Below are 16443 nucleotides of genomic sequence, written 5' to 3' on the forward strand. Positions count from 1 at the left end.
GAGAAGATGATTAACTGTATTATTCCAGACATTCTTCTTTCCTGCTGACAGAAAATCCTTCCTAAGTTCCTGTGTACACTCAATAGTTGACTCACTTCCTCCCACTTGGCAAGCTCAGTTGAATCAGACCATGGCTGCAAATAAATCTGCAATAAAATTTAGAAGTGAATTTGTAAAGTGTGATAATGAGGAAGCTGATCTAGGGGATTATCTGGTAGCACAAGGAAAGAAATGGCAGAATGAGTAGTTTTTAAAGATAAGGATTTTTTTAAAAATTTTGCTTCTCTTGTAGGGGACAGGGAAAAGTGTTTTGGGCTGCAAAGAACACAACATGCTGAGTGCTAGCACTGCTTGAAATTATGAAGCATGTATAATCCCATCCTTCCAAAAAAAGAGCCTTGGGAGGGTTTCTTTTTTTATGCAAATGAAACATTAGTCTGTATAAGTATTTTTTGCAAGGCTTTTGTTGCTAAGGTATCTGAGTCAGCTGAGCCTAGGAACATGAGAGGATAACCCAAACCCCATTTATCCTTGTAGGAATGGTGGCTGTCCCTCTGACAGGGCTCTGCTGGGAGCAGCCACCAAGAGTAAGGGCAGATTACCTGGGAAACACAGTGGTGGCCAAAAGGGTGCCAGACAGGAGGGGGGGAACCACTTCTGTCTGGTGAATTTATTCTTACTGCAGTAAAATGGTGACCCTGCAAACAGAAAAAGATATTACCAAAAAATATTATCAATATTATTGTTTATAATAATATTATGATCTTGTTAAGATATGCCAACTTTATTCCTTAGTGGAGTTTGGTATTACAAAAGGCCTTTGGAAGCCTGTAAACATCAAGATGTTATAATTTAGCAAGGAATTCAAGTTCATTAAGCCATGAGTAGAATTGGGGTGGGACAGCTTTATGGGCCAAGACCAACATAATTCTGGTGAATGTGAATGGGAAAACAATTGACATGACATAAAAGGCAGACATCACTGAAAACATTTCTGAGCAGGACAAGAATTATAAAAGAAATTCTGTAGCTGCTGTTCCACTCAAAAAGAGATGTAACATCCATGTCCAAATCACATGTACCAATTGCCAGTAGTTTTCTTAACCTTACTGAAGTTCATAAACCTTGACCAGAAGATGGACTGAAACAAAAAACAATGGTTACCTGAAAACACTGTGACACTGGTGCTTCTGGTATATTTACCTCAAGCCCACTGCACTGCCAGTGTAAGGACAGTGACACAGTGGAAGCCAGGGATAAGTTTCCACTATATCCCTGATTACAGATGCAGCTTCCAATCAACACAGGTATCACAACCCAGCTGATATCATTGCATTATGTTTTCCTGGAGGGTTCCTGTTTTAGCAAGAAAAGGCAGCAGTGTGTGGTTTTGAGTGTTGAGGGCATTTCTGATGCACCCATCTCTGTCCTGCCCTAGCAATCACACAGCAAGAGCTGATCCCAGACGTGTTCATGTCAGTCAAGTGAGGAGTGTGACTGCTTTAACAGGTGTTTTTTTAAACATTAAGGTCATTTAAACAAGCTGTAAGGCAGTGCTGTGCAGATAGCTGAACTAACTCCAGCTGAGAGAGCTTCAAAATCCCATCCTGCAGAACTGTGCCAGGCCAGCACTAATTAGCCCAGAGGTAGCACCATGCAGGCACAGTCAGATTGTTCTAATATTCTGATAGGAGACAGACCTGCTTGTTTAAAGCCAGCTTAGTTATCTGGACTACCACAATGCAATGCACAATTAGCAGCCCTAATATATTATTATCTTCTGTATTACTCACAGTCACAGGCAACTATCTCATTCATAACAATTTGATACATCAGGTTACAAAATGTACCTTAATTTCAATTTATACTTTCTAAGGGTTACTTACTAGAATCCTGATATTCAGTGGAAAATACCTTTGTATATACACAAATGTTGTTCTCAATTTTAGTGTTTTGTTGGTTTCACATTCATATATTCATTAAAAAATTACCCTTCATGCTTACAGCTCCATACCATTTACATGCCTCATTTTTATATGCTCACATATGCTTTAGGCTGCAATTTTTGTTTCTTGTTCCTAGCTTCAACAGTTCATTAATATAGTTCATCAGTTTTCAAGCCCTTCATCAAAAACTGGTGTTTAATATCTGTTTAAAAGGATCTTAATAATATTCCATATTTTTATACAGATAGAGAAAAATATAGAATTAACCTATTGAGCTCTAATTGGCTTACTTTGATGTGTGCACGTACAGTGCCTGATAATGTGGACAAATGATTATTCCAAGCTAAAGAAAAGGCAGGAAGAATCAGCTCAGTCCCCAGGAGAGCCAGGGTGAGCTACAGGGAAGCAAGGCAGCAGGGAAAGTGAGGTTGTCCCCATTTTGGGGTTGAAAGAGCCAAGTGACTTTGGGAGCCAAGGCAGGCTAGGTGTGACTGGTCTGGCTGCAAACAGCAGCTCTGCCCTTGGATCAGTGACTCACCACTGTCTCCTCCAATGCCTCACAAACCTGAATGTTACCAGCTCTGGGTGCACTGAAAATGTGATGCTATCCACCACTGCTGGGCTCTGTGTGTGTGCCTGCATGGTGCTGCAAAACCAATTGCTATGGCTGTGGTCTTCACTCCTCCCCCTTTAATTCCTTCTGGTGGGCTTCCCACTAAATTGGTGCTGAGGACAATACCTGGAGGAATTTTAACCCATTAAATGTAGGCTATCCCTCTGTACTGTGCAGACTGTCCTCCAACATGGTAGTCTATCAGGTTTTTTTGTTTCTGCTCAGCAGAGACACATTCTCTGGATCTCAGCTTGTTGCCCCATGCCAACGAGGTAGACTTGTGGGGTCTTAGTGTGCATGCACTTAAAACGCAATTTGTGAAAATTTCACATGTTCTATTCACTTTAAAATTGAGTTTATCTCTGAATTCTATCTTTTTTTTTTAATAATTTAGTCCATAAAGCTAAAATAAGTAGAAATAATCCCATATTTGCCTTTTAGTAGTTTGACAATTTTTACCCATGCATTTAAGCAAGATATTTTGGATAGTCTTTTATTCTAAGTCAGGTTATTTCATTAATTATAAAATCAGAATCTATAATGCATACAAAATCAGTCACTTTTTTTCATCCTTTTCTAATAGAGGGTTAAGTATCAGAACACATTAAGTGGTGTTAAATGATCTTTTCTGAGACAGACAAGGCTGGAGCTATGCACAGTAACATCTACAACCACCTTGGAACTCCTGCTAACATGGGCAGGTGTTTGTGTCTACCACTGTGGAAAGTGCCAGACCACACAATGATGGCAAGTGAAAAATGTTCTGCTGGCAAATCTTTTCTTCACCCTTCATGTCTCTCTTTCAATTTAATATATTGTTCAGAAAACTTCAATCTTTTTATAGGTATTTCATTTGTAGTATGAAAATCCCAAAATTTGTGTGCATCTATAAAATGAATAGTCTTAATACAGTCAAGGATTTAATGCTTTAAAAATTGGCAGTGGATTCATGGGAGCTTATAAGGAAAGTAAATCCATCTTTTAGAAATTCTCACCGTAAATCAGACTAAAGACATTAAATCCTGTAGATAAATGTTTTGACTCACAGTGGCTTCCCTAAAGAAGGAATAGGGCCAAAATATTTGTCTAGAAAATTGTGGGTTTTCTTGTGGTTACCCTGAATCAAGTTCATGTTTGTCCTGATATTCTATTTCCTTCCTGTACTTTCACAGGGACTTCACTTGGCATGCCTGGTGCAAATTAAAACAAAAGCACTTGCATATTGTTACTATGACAGTTCTTATTAACAGAATGGCTTTTCCTGAGGGTAGAATATGGTACCCTAGTCAACTGCAGGACAAATTTTTATTTAACTGTGTTGGATAGTAACCTCCAATTTGTCAAAGCAACATAAAGCTTTAAATTGCCAACCAGTGTTTAATGGATTGTCTCTTGCTGATGTGAGTGCCTAAAGCTAAACCTCTTCAACACCTTTACATACTGACTTAAAGAGCAGAATTCAGCTTTTTAAAGCACAGACAAATGGAATTTAGGATAGTTGCAGATATGGCATTGATGAGTACAGGGGAATGAAATCAGGAAAATTTCCTTGAAAGAGTAGCCCTAAGAAACTTAGATCTTAAAATCAAGTGTCCTACAAAAACAGGAACAAAAATTATTACCTCTTGTCACATACCAAGAAAAGCAAATGTATGAGCAGTATTTTAATCTTTTCATAGTTTATCTTCTATATTTTTGGAAGGATAATGAAAAAGAGTGAAGTGAATAAAAGTTAATATCCATTTTTATTATTATATCGATTATTAAAGACTGGTAACAGATTTCAGTTTACAAATATTCTAATATCAAGGGTCAACAAAATTGTCAAATTGTTTCATTATCCTTTATACACAGGTTATAATTTTCTTCATGCAGTGGTGACAGAGTATGATCTTACATATTCAGTGTAGATCTGAACTTGTTTCATTGAGCCTGTTTCTATCTATGTTCTCTGTCAGTATCAGGCAGCTTGCTCTGAGGTCACCTGTCCCATTTTGGGACACTGCATGGAACACGGTAGGTAATACTACTACTTCAAAGGAAAACAGAATAACCTCATTTTTCCTACATTTCAGACTCCTAGAATGAGTGTTTTCTGTAAGAATTCTCAAGATTCTCTCTGAGACCAAATGACACTGCTACAAGATATATGAAGCACTTTTTATCACTGTAAGAATTACTCTGGTTAGGAGGAAGGGAGTGGTTTCAGGGACACTGCAGAGAAAATAGAGAAAAGAGCATGGAGGGAATGTGGAGGGGAAAGCTGAAGAAGCTGAGGGGGATGATGTTCTTGGTGATGTTCAGAAAGGAGACATTGCTGGGAGGATTACACTAAACATGATGAGAGAACTGGTTGTCATCAAATGTCTGAGGATGTCATTGAGGGAACAGGGCATGAGTGCACAGAAAACACACTTCCATAAAACTGTTATTCACAAATGCTTCCCTCCCCCAAGATGCCAGAATTCCAATGCAAACTTGCTTTATTTTTTGTTTGGTTTTTAAAATTTTTCTTTTTTATTTGCTATGTAGGTCTTTTGCAATATGGAAATTGCTGGAGGAGGATGGACAGTTATACAACACAGAGAAGATGGAAGTCTGGATTTTCAGAAAAGCTGGAAAGAATACAAAATGGTAAGGTGAAAAATGTGCAATAGCTGTACAATTAAAATAAGTGCCAAATTTCAAATACTACTTCCTACTGACCTAAATATATAATTCTTCCTTTAGTGATGTGGTATGGTTCTCCAGTCTTTTATGAACTACCTTTCACCATGTCTGTTACTTTTGAAATTAGTTTTTCCACAGTTAGTTGAGCATTATTTCCCCTTATTTAAGGTTTCTTTCAGATCAGTTACTGAAATTAAAATGAGATGAGGCCAAAATGCTGCTGTCTGTCTCTCTGAAGTTTTGACTTGATGTGATGTTAAGAGGTAAAAGGTATGTGATGATGTTTCTAAGGCAGGGATGTTTTCAGCTGAGAGGAACTCATTCAGAATTTGGAGCACCTCAGATAGGAATAAAAATTTTTATGCTGGGGTTTATCCCAAGTCATACAGCACCTCTGCCAGTCAAGTTAATGTTGATATTTCAAATAGGATTACAAGAAAATAAATAACTTAACAAATTAAAGATGACATTACATCAAGCAGGCTATTTTCCCTTTGCCAACTCAAAAAAATTTTACTCCAATCTAAATAATTTTTTTTTTTTTTTCTTTCTCTGCCTGATCAAACTTTCTGATGGAGTTCCTTTCTCTGAGTCCCAGAGGACTGGCTTGGATTTCAATGACATTCCTAGGGAAGTTTCCAGCACTGTGTTATCAGCCTGACAGAGGAAAGGATTTTTTGCAGTTTTTGAAAAACCCTAATGAAAAGAGAATTTTAAATGTTTAAAAATAAAAGCAAGTTCAGTTCAGTAAAAATTTCTATGGGAAAAAGTTCTGTTGTAGAACTTACAATTTCAGAAATAAACATAATATCATATTATTGAACAAAAATCTAATTTTGGTTCTATTGATGCTTTATTTCCAATAATTTTATATTGCTTGAAAATATAAATAATCATTTGGGTCAGACTCCTGCTCCTGTGGATAACTACTTCCTAATATATATTAACTAAAGGGATATTAAAATGACAAAAAAGTTTTTAATAGATTTACAAAATCAGAAATTTCTTTTAGAGTTCATATTGATTTAATTTAGCAGTAAACTTGGAAACAGTTATACTCGATTTCTTTTCAGAATCAAATAAAATATAAAGCACCAAATTATTTTGAGGGACCAAAATTTGAAGATTCTTCCAGTATTACTAGTGAGGAAATTAGAATTTGTATGTGCAACTTACATATGGACTTTTTAAAATTTATACATATCACATAAATTATTTTCTCAGTTTTTCAGTCATGAAACAAGATGTGATTCAGGCTTGATCTGTTTCTGTGAACCATTTCACCCCAGTAACAATCTTAGGCTCCCTTCTGTGGTCATCATATAACACCAAGTGTTGAATGTAGAATGGTAGAGGCTGGTGAGCTCTGTGTGTGTTACTGGAATGTCTGAAACATCTGAGCTTCAAGCCAATAGCACCCCTCACTAAATTCTTGGGTTGTTCATGGAGGGTGTGTGGTGTCTGTTGAACCTCACCCCCTCTCCTTCTGCCTGTTTCTTCCAGTAGAAGCTGGGTGGTGTGGTGGGGGAACAAGGTGGCACTTAGGTTTACTTGGATAGCTCATAGTTCAGATAGAGATTTCCACTTTTGTTAAGATATTCTTCTTGTGCTTGTATTTCATTGGGGTCCTAAAGCTAGCAGAAATAATATCATAATATCATAACAGCAACCATGGGTCTCTGGGGCTTCATTTATTTTCAGTGCATTTAGTTCTTATTGGAAAGAAATTTGGAAAACTCTTGAAGTTTTCCAAACTTGCACTATTAGCAAGTACTGATTGCCAGCTTCTGAGCTGGACAGGAATTCAGGCCACCAGCCTGCACTGCTGCTAAAGCCCTCACATGTAAATGGCTGTTACAGTGTTAGGAGGCCACTGCACACTTCAAACAGACCCTTAAAGCATTTCAGTTCTGTTCTAGACACCAATATAGTAAACAGGTTAAGTGAGAGATAGGGTAGCCATAAATCTTTCGAGTAGGAAATATACAACTCCATTCATACATAAATTTTCCCACAGTCAGTGACAGTGGTACCAACTTTTGCTCCTGGTATTTTTTCCTCCCTTTCACTTATATTCAGCCTCCACTCTGTAAAATAAAGTAACACTTTCTTTGGTATCTAAAACAACAGCTAATGAGTGCAAAAACTTTTCTGCAGATTCACTGTTATGCAAGATTTATTATGCATCTTCTTTCTTAGGGGAATATGTCCCCAGTATCTTTCCATTTTCTTGTTAGTCTTATGGTGTGCAGCTTAATTTTTACCTTTATTCTAAGAGCTCATTTCTGACTAAGGAATCTCTTGGGCCATTTGTGTTATGTGCATTCAATAGTAATTGGAATAAATCCATAGAAAACCCCACAAGCTCGTCCATCCATCCTTTCCTTGACAGCATCTACTACATCTATTCTTTCACATGTTGCAACGAATTTTCTGTTATACTTTTTGTTGCTTATCAGAAAAAAAATTGAATTGGAATAACAAATAATTTTTTTAACAACAGGTGAGATCACCCTGAAGCAAGTTTCAAGCATTTTTAATATTTTCTTGCCTGAGTAAATGTAAAACACTATTAAGAATTTTGATCTCTAGGGAAGACTATCACTTAAACCTATTGCTTGCCATCTGCAAACCAAGACCCTTTAGAAAGGGTTTTCTGCAAGCTTACTGTCCAAGACAGAGTTTCTGGCATTTATTAGGCAGTTATTAGCAATAATCAAATCTGAGTAAATGATTAGCTCATGTGCTAACTTGGCTGTGGAGATTTCTTGATCATTTTCCAGTTTTCAGTTCTTGGATGAATGCACCTTTCCCAGTAACTGTCTCCATTTTTGCCAAATTAGGTGATGGAGTATTGGATTCCCTATTCTCTAGCCTTTTTACATGTCTAGTTTAATAATTCCCGTGAAATTCTCTGAATTTATTCCACACTTGATAGCCCAACATTCACTATGAGCTTCCTAGGGACCTTCTTTGGGTTCAAGCCTATTGGGAGGTTCCTCAGACATTTAAAATAATTTTTCTTACTTTGTCTCATTTGAGGAAAACTCTCAATAGGTATTTGAATTGCATGCCTTAGCCAGCTCACAGCAATCTTTTCCCTAGCCAGCTTTTTTCCTGCATGTCAGTATTTAATTGTACTCTATGCCTTAATTGCCACTTTCCACTCTCTGATGAAAAAGACCCCTATCATTTCTTTTAATCACTCAAAATGTCATGAGCTAGATTAGGATCACTTGTACATAGTATACTCAAAGATGAATTTCTAAGCTTTATGGCAACCACTTCCTACCTTCCTGACCAGCAGCTGTTTTTCCTTTTGGCTTCTTTGAGGCAAGAATGACGTTCAGCGCTAAATTCCACATTCCTTTAATTTCATGTTCCTGATTAATATCTAAGAGTCCAACAACAGTTCAGTTCTTAAAACAAGTCTGCTGCCAATTGTTTCAGAAGTCATCAGTAGCATTTGTGTGGGCCTGAAGAGCACATCTACAAAACCACTTCCATTTCTGTTGCAGTTTCTTCTTTCTCTTTTCTCCTTAAAGCTGTTGGGTCAAATTGATGGTATCTCCATAGTGCTGATATGGTATGACACCTGAGCAGGATAATTTGTGTTCTTCTGTGGCTTAAATTCTTCACACACTGAGAGCCAGACCACAGAGGTAGTCACCAGAACTTTCTCAGGGAGTATTTTGGATGCAATTCTAGTGGGAATTTGTGTTATCTAGAATGGCCTGACTTTCCTATGAGCCTCCGAAAATTCAAGCTTTTATAACAAATCTGGAGATCTGCTTACTTAAAAGACAGCTGAACACATCTTTGGACTCTAAGTCTCTGATTTCCTCCTAGACACGATGGTTTTTACACATCTTTATACTTCCTACAGTTCACCTCTGTGAGCTAGCTCTAGTTTGGACAGAGGTCCTGCCTATTTCCTGGAAGACCTTCTCTGTGACAGTAGGGCTGCTGCTCACCTTATGTTTTCATCTCACTAGTCTTTGCAAGTCCAACAAACCTGAATTATACATAAGAGCTACCATTCCAATAAAGACTTAATTTTTCAGTGCCTTTGTTCAGTTCATTCTGAAAACTTCCAGATGTTACTTGCATTCAATTTTTTATTTGCAAACTGTTCAGCTCCTGTTTTAGAATATGGCCTCCTAATTCCTTTTATGGTCTCTACCTGTTGTAAGCCTTTAAGCCTGAAAATTTTAATTTCTTTTGTGCAAGTTTCTGTTCACATTTCAAGTTCTGTTATAATTCTCCCTGCCACCTTTCTTGTCTTTAAACTCTGACATTTCTTTTTTTTCCGTATTGTTTCAGTAGCAATGTTAACTTGCATATTTTTCTCATTCAAAATAATGAATGAGAAACCATTTATATTGTATTTGTCTTGAACAAAGAGACAAAAACTCAAGCTGATGTAGTTTCCTCTTGGAGCCTTCAGTAATGGATAATTCTCTGTTGTAGTTGTATCCATTTACAAATAGTGTTCAGGTTATATTTTATCCCCAAATACTTTAAGAGTCAAACAACTACAGACAGAACTCCAACCCCTTTCAATAATTAGAACATTATGTTCATTACTTTCTTTTTCAAGTGATACAATGACTGCATAAAAATGCATAAAGCACCTTTTAGAATTGCTTGTGTAAGCTTATTGATTCTGCTTCCACTATCTTAGTGCAAAATAGCTTCAGATGTGGGTGGGATTTTAAACAATACATAAACCATATGACTTGGCTGAAGAGAATGCTCTTGACAGAAAAAAATTTGCTCATAATTTCAAAGACCATACTGTGGGAACAGTATGTTTCACAATTCTCAGTTTTTCAAAGCTAGATATTATGAATGAATTTTCATTCCTTTTTCAGAATAACTATTTAAGGTATAATATGCATTGTTATGGTCATGAAATCTTCATACTTCTTGCATTGATAGATCTATCCCTGTGTCCTTTAAATGAGGACTCAAATATGTCATATGTCAAAAGATCCTCATCCCTAAATTTTAGAGTAGTAGTAGTTTTGATCTGACTCAAGTAACATGCAGGGATAATTCCCAAGCAGTGACAGGTTATGGGCTGTTCTCCAATGACTACTTTGATATTTGATCCCAGACAGTTTCACTGTTAGCACAGAAAATCTTCAGGGCACTTTTCACAGATTCTTCTTCCCCCTGTGTCTTAGTGAAACACTTGTGAGGGAAAGAATTACTAGTTCAAAGAACCTGGGCAAGCATTTTGTAGATAACCTTGGAATAGGAAACAAAGACAAAAAAAATTCTGGAAGGAAAAGAGCCTTCATAAAGCTGTCTGTACAACATCTATCCATCTAGTTACTAGCTGGAGATGAATCCCATAATTTTTTCAGCAGAGATGGCTATGTATTTTTAACCTGTCAGTAGCGTGATGCAGTTTATAAAGTGCCTTGTAATACCAACGTGGTCCCTTCTGCAAAATGAAGGATTTGAGAACAGGATGGACCTGTGAGAAAAGCAAAAGCTAGAGAATGTATGACCTTGGAAAAGACAGAAGTTAGGTTTCTGTAGTGTAAACTAATCAGACAGGTTGGGAGTAGTGGTGGTCTTGAAATAATATGTTGAATTAATGACTTATAGGAGTGAGTTATGATTACAGGGGGATTAAAAAAGGCACACCCAAGATGTGAATAATTGTGTAACATATAGTGAGTATGCTTCAAAGCCATAAGTTTCTTACATCTGAAAACAAACAATTTTCGTCAAGGGACTGGGATAGATGACATGGAAGTAATTTGTTTCTTTCACACATTTACCAAGTAAGTTGGATATAAGGAAATGATTTTTGGTGACTGGAGTGTGTATTGAGATATTGTGTGAGTAACGCCTTTCAGAGACCCACCCTTCTGTGATAAAGAATGGCATGTCATGCTGGTTTAATAAAAAGTCCCTTCTGACTGCAACACTTACTCAGATATTGTTATTTTCATCAGTGCTGTGAAAAGAGGCAGCATTTTCTCTTCTTCTCCCGAGATCTAAATCCAGTATGTCCAGTAGAGATAGACATGATATTGAAGTGGTGAGAGACCATGTTTCATTCTATGAAAACACGTTCATGAAACTCTTCTGGTCCTGACCAAGGCTTAATCTATAGTCTAAGCTTCAATGGAGTTATGTAAGGGAGCAAGAATGAAACAATATTTGTCTCAGAGAGAGTTGGATCACTATATTGGGCACCAGAGATGTTACTACAAAAGGAAGCATCCTCTTTATTCTGGAGAATATTTTTGGATGTGAAATTAAACACAATTTTATGTTGGAGCACAGTTGTGTTTTAAATGTCCTATACTCAGCACAGCCTTTCCTAAGCAAACATTACTGGATAACATCAGTTTCAAGAGCTGTGTTGACACATGGATATGTACTTGTGCCTCCTTTGCCACCAGTGCTTCAATTTAACAGTGTTTCAATTAATTTATACTGATAAGGCTCATGTGGCATTCCAAAGACTGTTACTTAATAAATTTTATATAATGATATCAAGATTTAGCTTAATTATGCTAACAGCCTCTACTAGAGCATCATGAGAAATATTAAAGTCATTTAAAACTGTTCTAATCACAAGATGAATATGCTGTATTAGAAGAGCCAGGTGAGATTCTTTGAAGCTCCTTTTAAAATCTCTGACTTGAGAATATACTAGAATTGTAGCAGAGGTCTTCCCAAACAGCAGTTGTGTGCTGTCATGGTGGACCAGCATTTCCCTTCAGGGAGGAGCATTTTCTGTGTGATCTGCACCATTGGAACTTACAGGAACAGCTCTTCACTTTGGGGCTTGTGTCAAATTAGAAGTATAACTTTCTGACTCTGATGTCAGTCAACTTCTATTCTTGTTCAACTGTTTAGACTACCAGCTAAGCCCAAGCATGAGATTCAAAAACAATCCATAAATTTGATGCTTGCTCTATTTAGACAGATTATGGGGCTGAAACTCAAATCCCTTCTCAAACTTACAAACTTTTGGTCTTTGCTGTAGCAACTATGCTGCTAGTCATGCTCATTTTTGTTACTTGGAATTCATCAGTGTACTTGGAGAAGTCCTACATCCCAAAAGTTTTTGGGTTTACCTGAAATGATCAAAAATACCTTTTTCTAGATTTTTTCTTACATTTTGCATGTTTAGCACTAAAACTTACCATTTATTTCTTTGCAAATAATGAATCAGAAAGTCATTAAAAAGTTATCAGAAAGGTCAACATCCATTTTTCTTAGAGCACAAAAAAAGAGTTTTCTTTTCTATAATACATACCTGTGTCCCTGGGATGCTCTTGCTAGGATCCACACTAAATGTCTGAGCATTCCTAGGACCGACTTGTCCTGGACTGAAAAACATGGTTTGGGATAGAGGCTCTCAAGACAATTTGTCTCAATAAGAAATATTCTCAATTTTTTGGTTACATGGTAAGGAAGTTAAATTGAAATCCAGGCCTGAGGAAGATGTAGTGGTTGTTTTATTTGTAGGAAATGTGTGTAGGCAACTGAGCTATTTTGGGCCCCTTGCCCAGCCAGACGTAACCTTTGTGTAAGGTTTGCTCTTCATTCTCTCACTGTAATTTTTATTCATTGGGAATTTTGTAGCTACTGATACTGTGTGTGTTTGAGAAGGAAAAAGTAAAAAGTAAACCTAATTTCTGTATGCCTGCTAATATATTTAGTCTAGAATGAAGTGCAACAGAGTTGCTGCAAATTATGAACAAGATTTTCAGGCAGATTATACAGATATTTAGTTCTTTATTTAATCTGACAATAGCTTCGTTTTCTTTTTAGTCTTTTGAGAAGGTATCTCTGGCTTCAATATAAATATACTTTTAAAATTTGCCAAAAAATATATGTTAGTATTCCCTAGGAAAAAAAATATCTGAATATTTAGAATTTTTTTCCAATCTTATTCTAAGCTAACATTAAGTAACACATTGTCTGAGGAAATTGAAGTAATTTCTATAAACCAAATCCACATTTACAGCTAAGGGAAAAGGAGATGAATATTCTTTATGGCTTCTGGGAAGTCACTGCTGCTGTAAAATACTGAATTGTTATCTGCTTTATTCACTGAATTTTCTGACAGAAGATGAACCCTTAGGAAATATTGGCTGTGTCTGGTTTCAATTTGTTTTGTCTATAAAACGTCAAAGCTTCCTGTGAGCATTATCAGACAAAATAAATAAAGTAAGAGAGATAATTGTTTAATGAACTTGGAGCAACATGATTCAGGCAGAATACCCTCACAGATTTTGCCAAAGCTAATAAAATTCTTTTGCACCCTACTTATTATTTTTGAATAAGTATCAACTTTATAAATTCTTAAGGGCATTTTTGAAACCAGTACTGAATTCTATTTCTTTGTACTTATGACTGCTTTAGTAGTTTGGACTCTGTTAATAACCAAATTGAAATTGAAAATGAGCTGATGTAGAACCCAGATGTCATCTAGAATAAATATTATACAATCAAAAGCTTTTCTCTTTGATTCTTAGTTCTAAGTACTTTAATCCATAAAAAACAAAAATAATTTTTTTTTTTGCATAGCAGTTGGACATTATGTCAGAATATACAGAATTTATGACAAAGTTATACAGAAACAGAAAACATCTTTGCTTCCTCCGACTAGAAAAATGGATTAGCAATTGTCAGTAAAGTTCTGTATTGTGTTATTTTTTTCTCTGAAAACAAATTCTGTGATGTTGACAAGAACAATCTGCTCTGATGTAGTATAAAACATTACTTTATTATTCCTCAATGACAAGATCTGGATAAAAAAATTTACTCATTGTTTGGGATTTTTATGTCTTATTTCAGATCAACCTTTGCCAAAATATGATCTTAATACAATTTTCAGCAGCTAAAATACAATTTTATTCTGTTTGTGAAGAATAAAATAACACATTATAATTATCTAGTCTGGGTCAGTGCAAATATTTGTGTATCCTTTTTGTGACTAATAGTGGAAAGATAAGAAAGCATATTATGAAAATATAAGCATATTTCCCAGCTATATTTTCCCAGCTTCCATAGAGTGCTAGTGGGGAAAATGAAGGAAAACTCTGAGAACCTTTGAAAATTAGTGACCCTTTTTCCTATTACATTAAGCACTATTTTGGCAGCTTAAAGCCTCTGATTCTCCAGCCATCTCAAAATGTTATGCAAATTTCTAGGGAAAAGCAAATTTGAGTATTTTTGGAATAAAATGTAGAGTTTAAAGTATTAATCTCTTTATTTGGAAACATATAATGAAAAAAAAATAGAAAGATAATGACAAAATAGTGTCTGTTAGTAACTTTAAATGCAATTTTGGAACAGTGTTTAAGACCCACTGGGTTTCAGAGAGTCTTAAAATGTAGTTAACTGCAAACACATTCATGAAATGCAGATGTTCCTTTTCCTAGTGGATTGATAGCTGAGGATGACTTGGATCACCTCATGTAATTCCTTGGGTTTAGACACAAAACTTTAACACAAATAATTCTGGAAGCTTTTGCTATAATTATTTGAATGTAAAACCTGAAATGTTTGTTGACAGTGAGTATATGTACTGGGAAACAAATATATTTAATAACAACTATTGGGCTGAAATCGATCACTCCTAACATTAACTTTTAACACTGCCCTAAGGCATTCTCAACCCCAAATTTCTTGTCCTAAATCTTAGGCATTGGTCCATAAATGGCAAGCATGGTCTTAGGCAAGGCTTTAGGCATCTTATCACTTGGGGCCCCACAGATTTGAGCAGTATAAAACCAAATGGTCTGCTAACTAAAATGCTTACTTCTCATTACTGAATTTTAATTGCTGAACAATTACTGAATTCTCTCATAAACATCAAAATTAATGAGGTCTTCTTTTCTGTGGACTTTGTCCTATATCCCACATAGAAGTCCTATTCTTACAACTGATAATCTTCTGAAACCCAATTATTTTCTAGGATTCTCTGTGGTAAAAGCTTGAGTTCCCCTTTTATGTCCCTCAATCTCTCCCAGATGTCTAAGAACCTCTGAGGCAATATTTGCTCAGCATCTGCACTTGGCTGGCTGCTCTGTTTCTGCTTGTAGCAATTGGAATAGGCAACTGCTGAGCTTCTGCTTCAGCATTTCTCCCAGCAGCAGCTCATCACAGAGACATCAGTTCTCTGAAACTTTGTTGAACTTAAATTTGTGTGGTTTTCAACCAAACCTCAAAAGTGTTCAAAAAGTGTTTCACAAATATAAAGGAGAGGTGGGCATAACAATTACATAAGTTTGTTTTCCTAAGTTTTCTGAGACAATAAAAAAAAAAAATAGTACTTGAAGGTATAATTCTGAAATGTTCTTTGAAAGCTAAGGATTCTGAAGGTAAATCAAAAGAACCAGGCACAACCATTTTCTTTACCAGCCTCAGGGCTGGGAATGGAAACACAAAATTAAATCATGCTTTTCAGGGTTCTTTTGGCTAATATTATGTCATTTTCTTCTGCACACGAAAGTTTACATATCCCATCAAAGTAGTAGTGTTCTTGTAGTAGAGACAGTCTAAATAAGATATAAACAAGGAGAGCTGTGTAGTTATTAAGTCAGCCAAAGCATCTGGGAAAAACAGTATGCATGCAAGTCTTCAGCTCTGAAATACAGGCAGTAAACTGCAGACTAAATACAGGTTGGAAACAGTTGAGTTTGGCATAATAAAATTATGGTTGAAGACATTGCTGCCAACTCTGTGTTTAACAGAAATGTACTGCTCTTCTCTGGTTTACATCTATGAAAACTTTGAGTGCCTGTTTGTTTGTTTATATCTTCCTAGCCATATTAGGTGTTTAATAAAGTACACTGCTTCTCCTTTGGAACATTCCTTGCTTCAGAGAGATGGTTTATATCCCAATTGCTTCCTTGGTTTTCTTTTCATAAAAGCAAGTAGCTTAAAAAGAAGTTACTTCTGTCAAGGAAAAAAAGTATTTTTCTAGGCATTTCTGATCTGAGTTTCAGTATTGTAGAAAAAGGATTCCCTTTTTCATAACCAATGTGATAGATTTCTTCATAATTTATAATATTTCTTTTTATATTGCTTTTTTTCCCTGTTGCTGCAGCGTCATTTCCTCTGGTCAAGAGAGCAAAGCACTTTAGTGATAGATTTTCATCTTAGTGCAATAACACATGTGAAAAGGGAGAAGAAGGTGAAAATTTGAAGAATAAAAATCATTACTTCAGA

General features: G+C 36.0%; 1 protein-coding gene across 1 annotated transcript in view; it reads left to right on the forward strand.

The window, feature by feature from the left end:
* Window positions 1-16443, forward strand: part of ANGPT1 (angiopoietin 1) — a 148387-nt gene that overhangs the window by 92440 nt on the left and 39504 nt on the right. The window contains exon 6 of the mRNA XM_056485645.1: window positions 5092-5193. Within this exon, the coding sequence (XP_056341620.1) occupies window positions 5092-5193 (102 nt within the window). The remainder of the gene's footprint in view (window positions 1-5091; window positions 5194-16443) is intronic.

The sequence above is a fragment of the Oenanthe melanoleuca genome, chromosome 2 (genome assembly GCF_029582105.1).
Source record: "Oenanthe melanoleuca isolate GR-GAL-2019-014 chromosome 2, OMel1.0, whole genome shotgun sequence".
Classification (NCBI taxonomy): Eukaryota; Metazoa; Chordata; class Aves; order Passeriformes; family Muscicapidae; genus Oenanthe; species Oenanthe melanoleuca.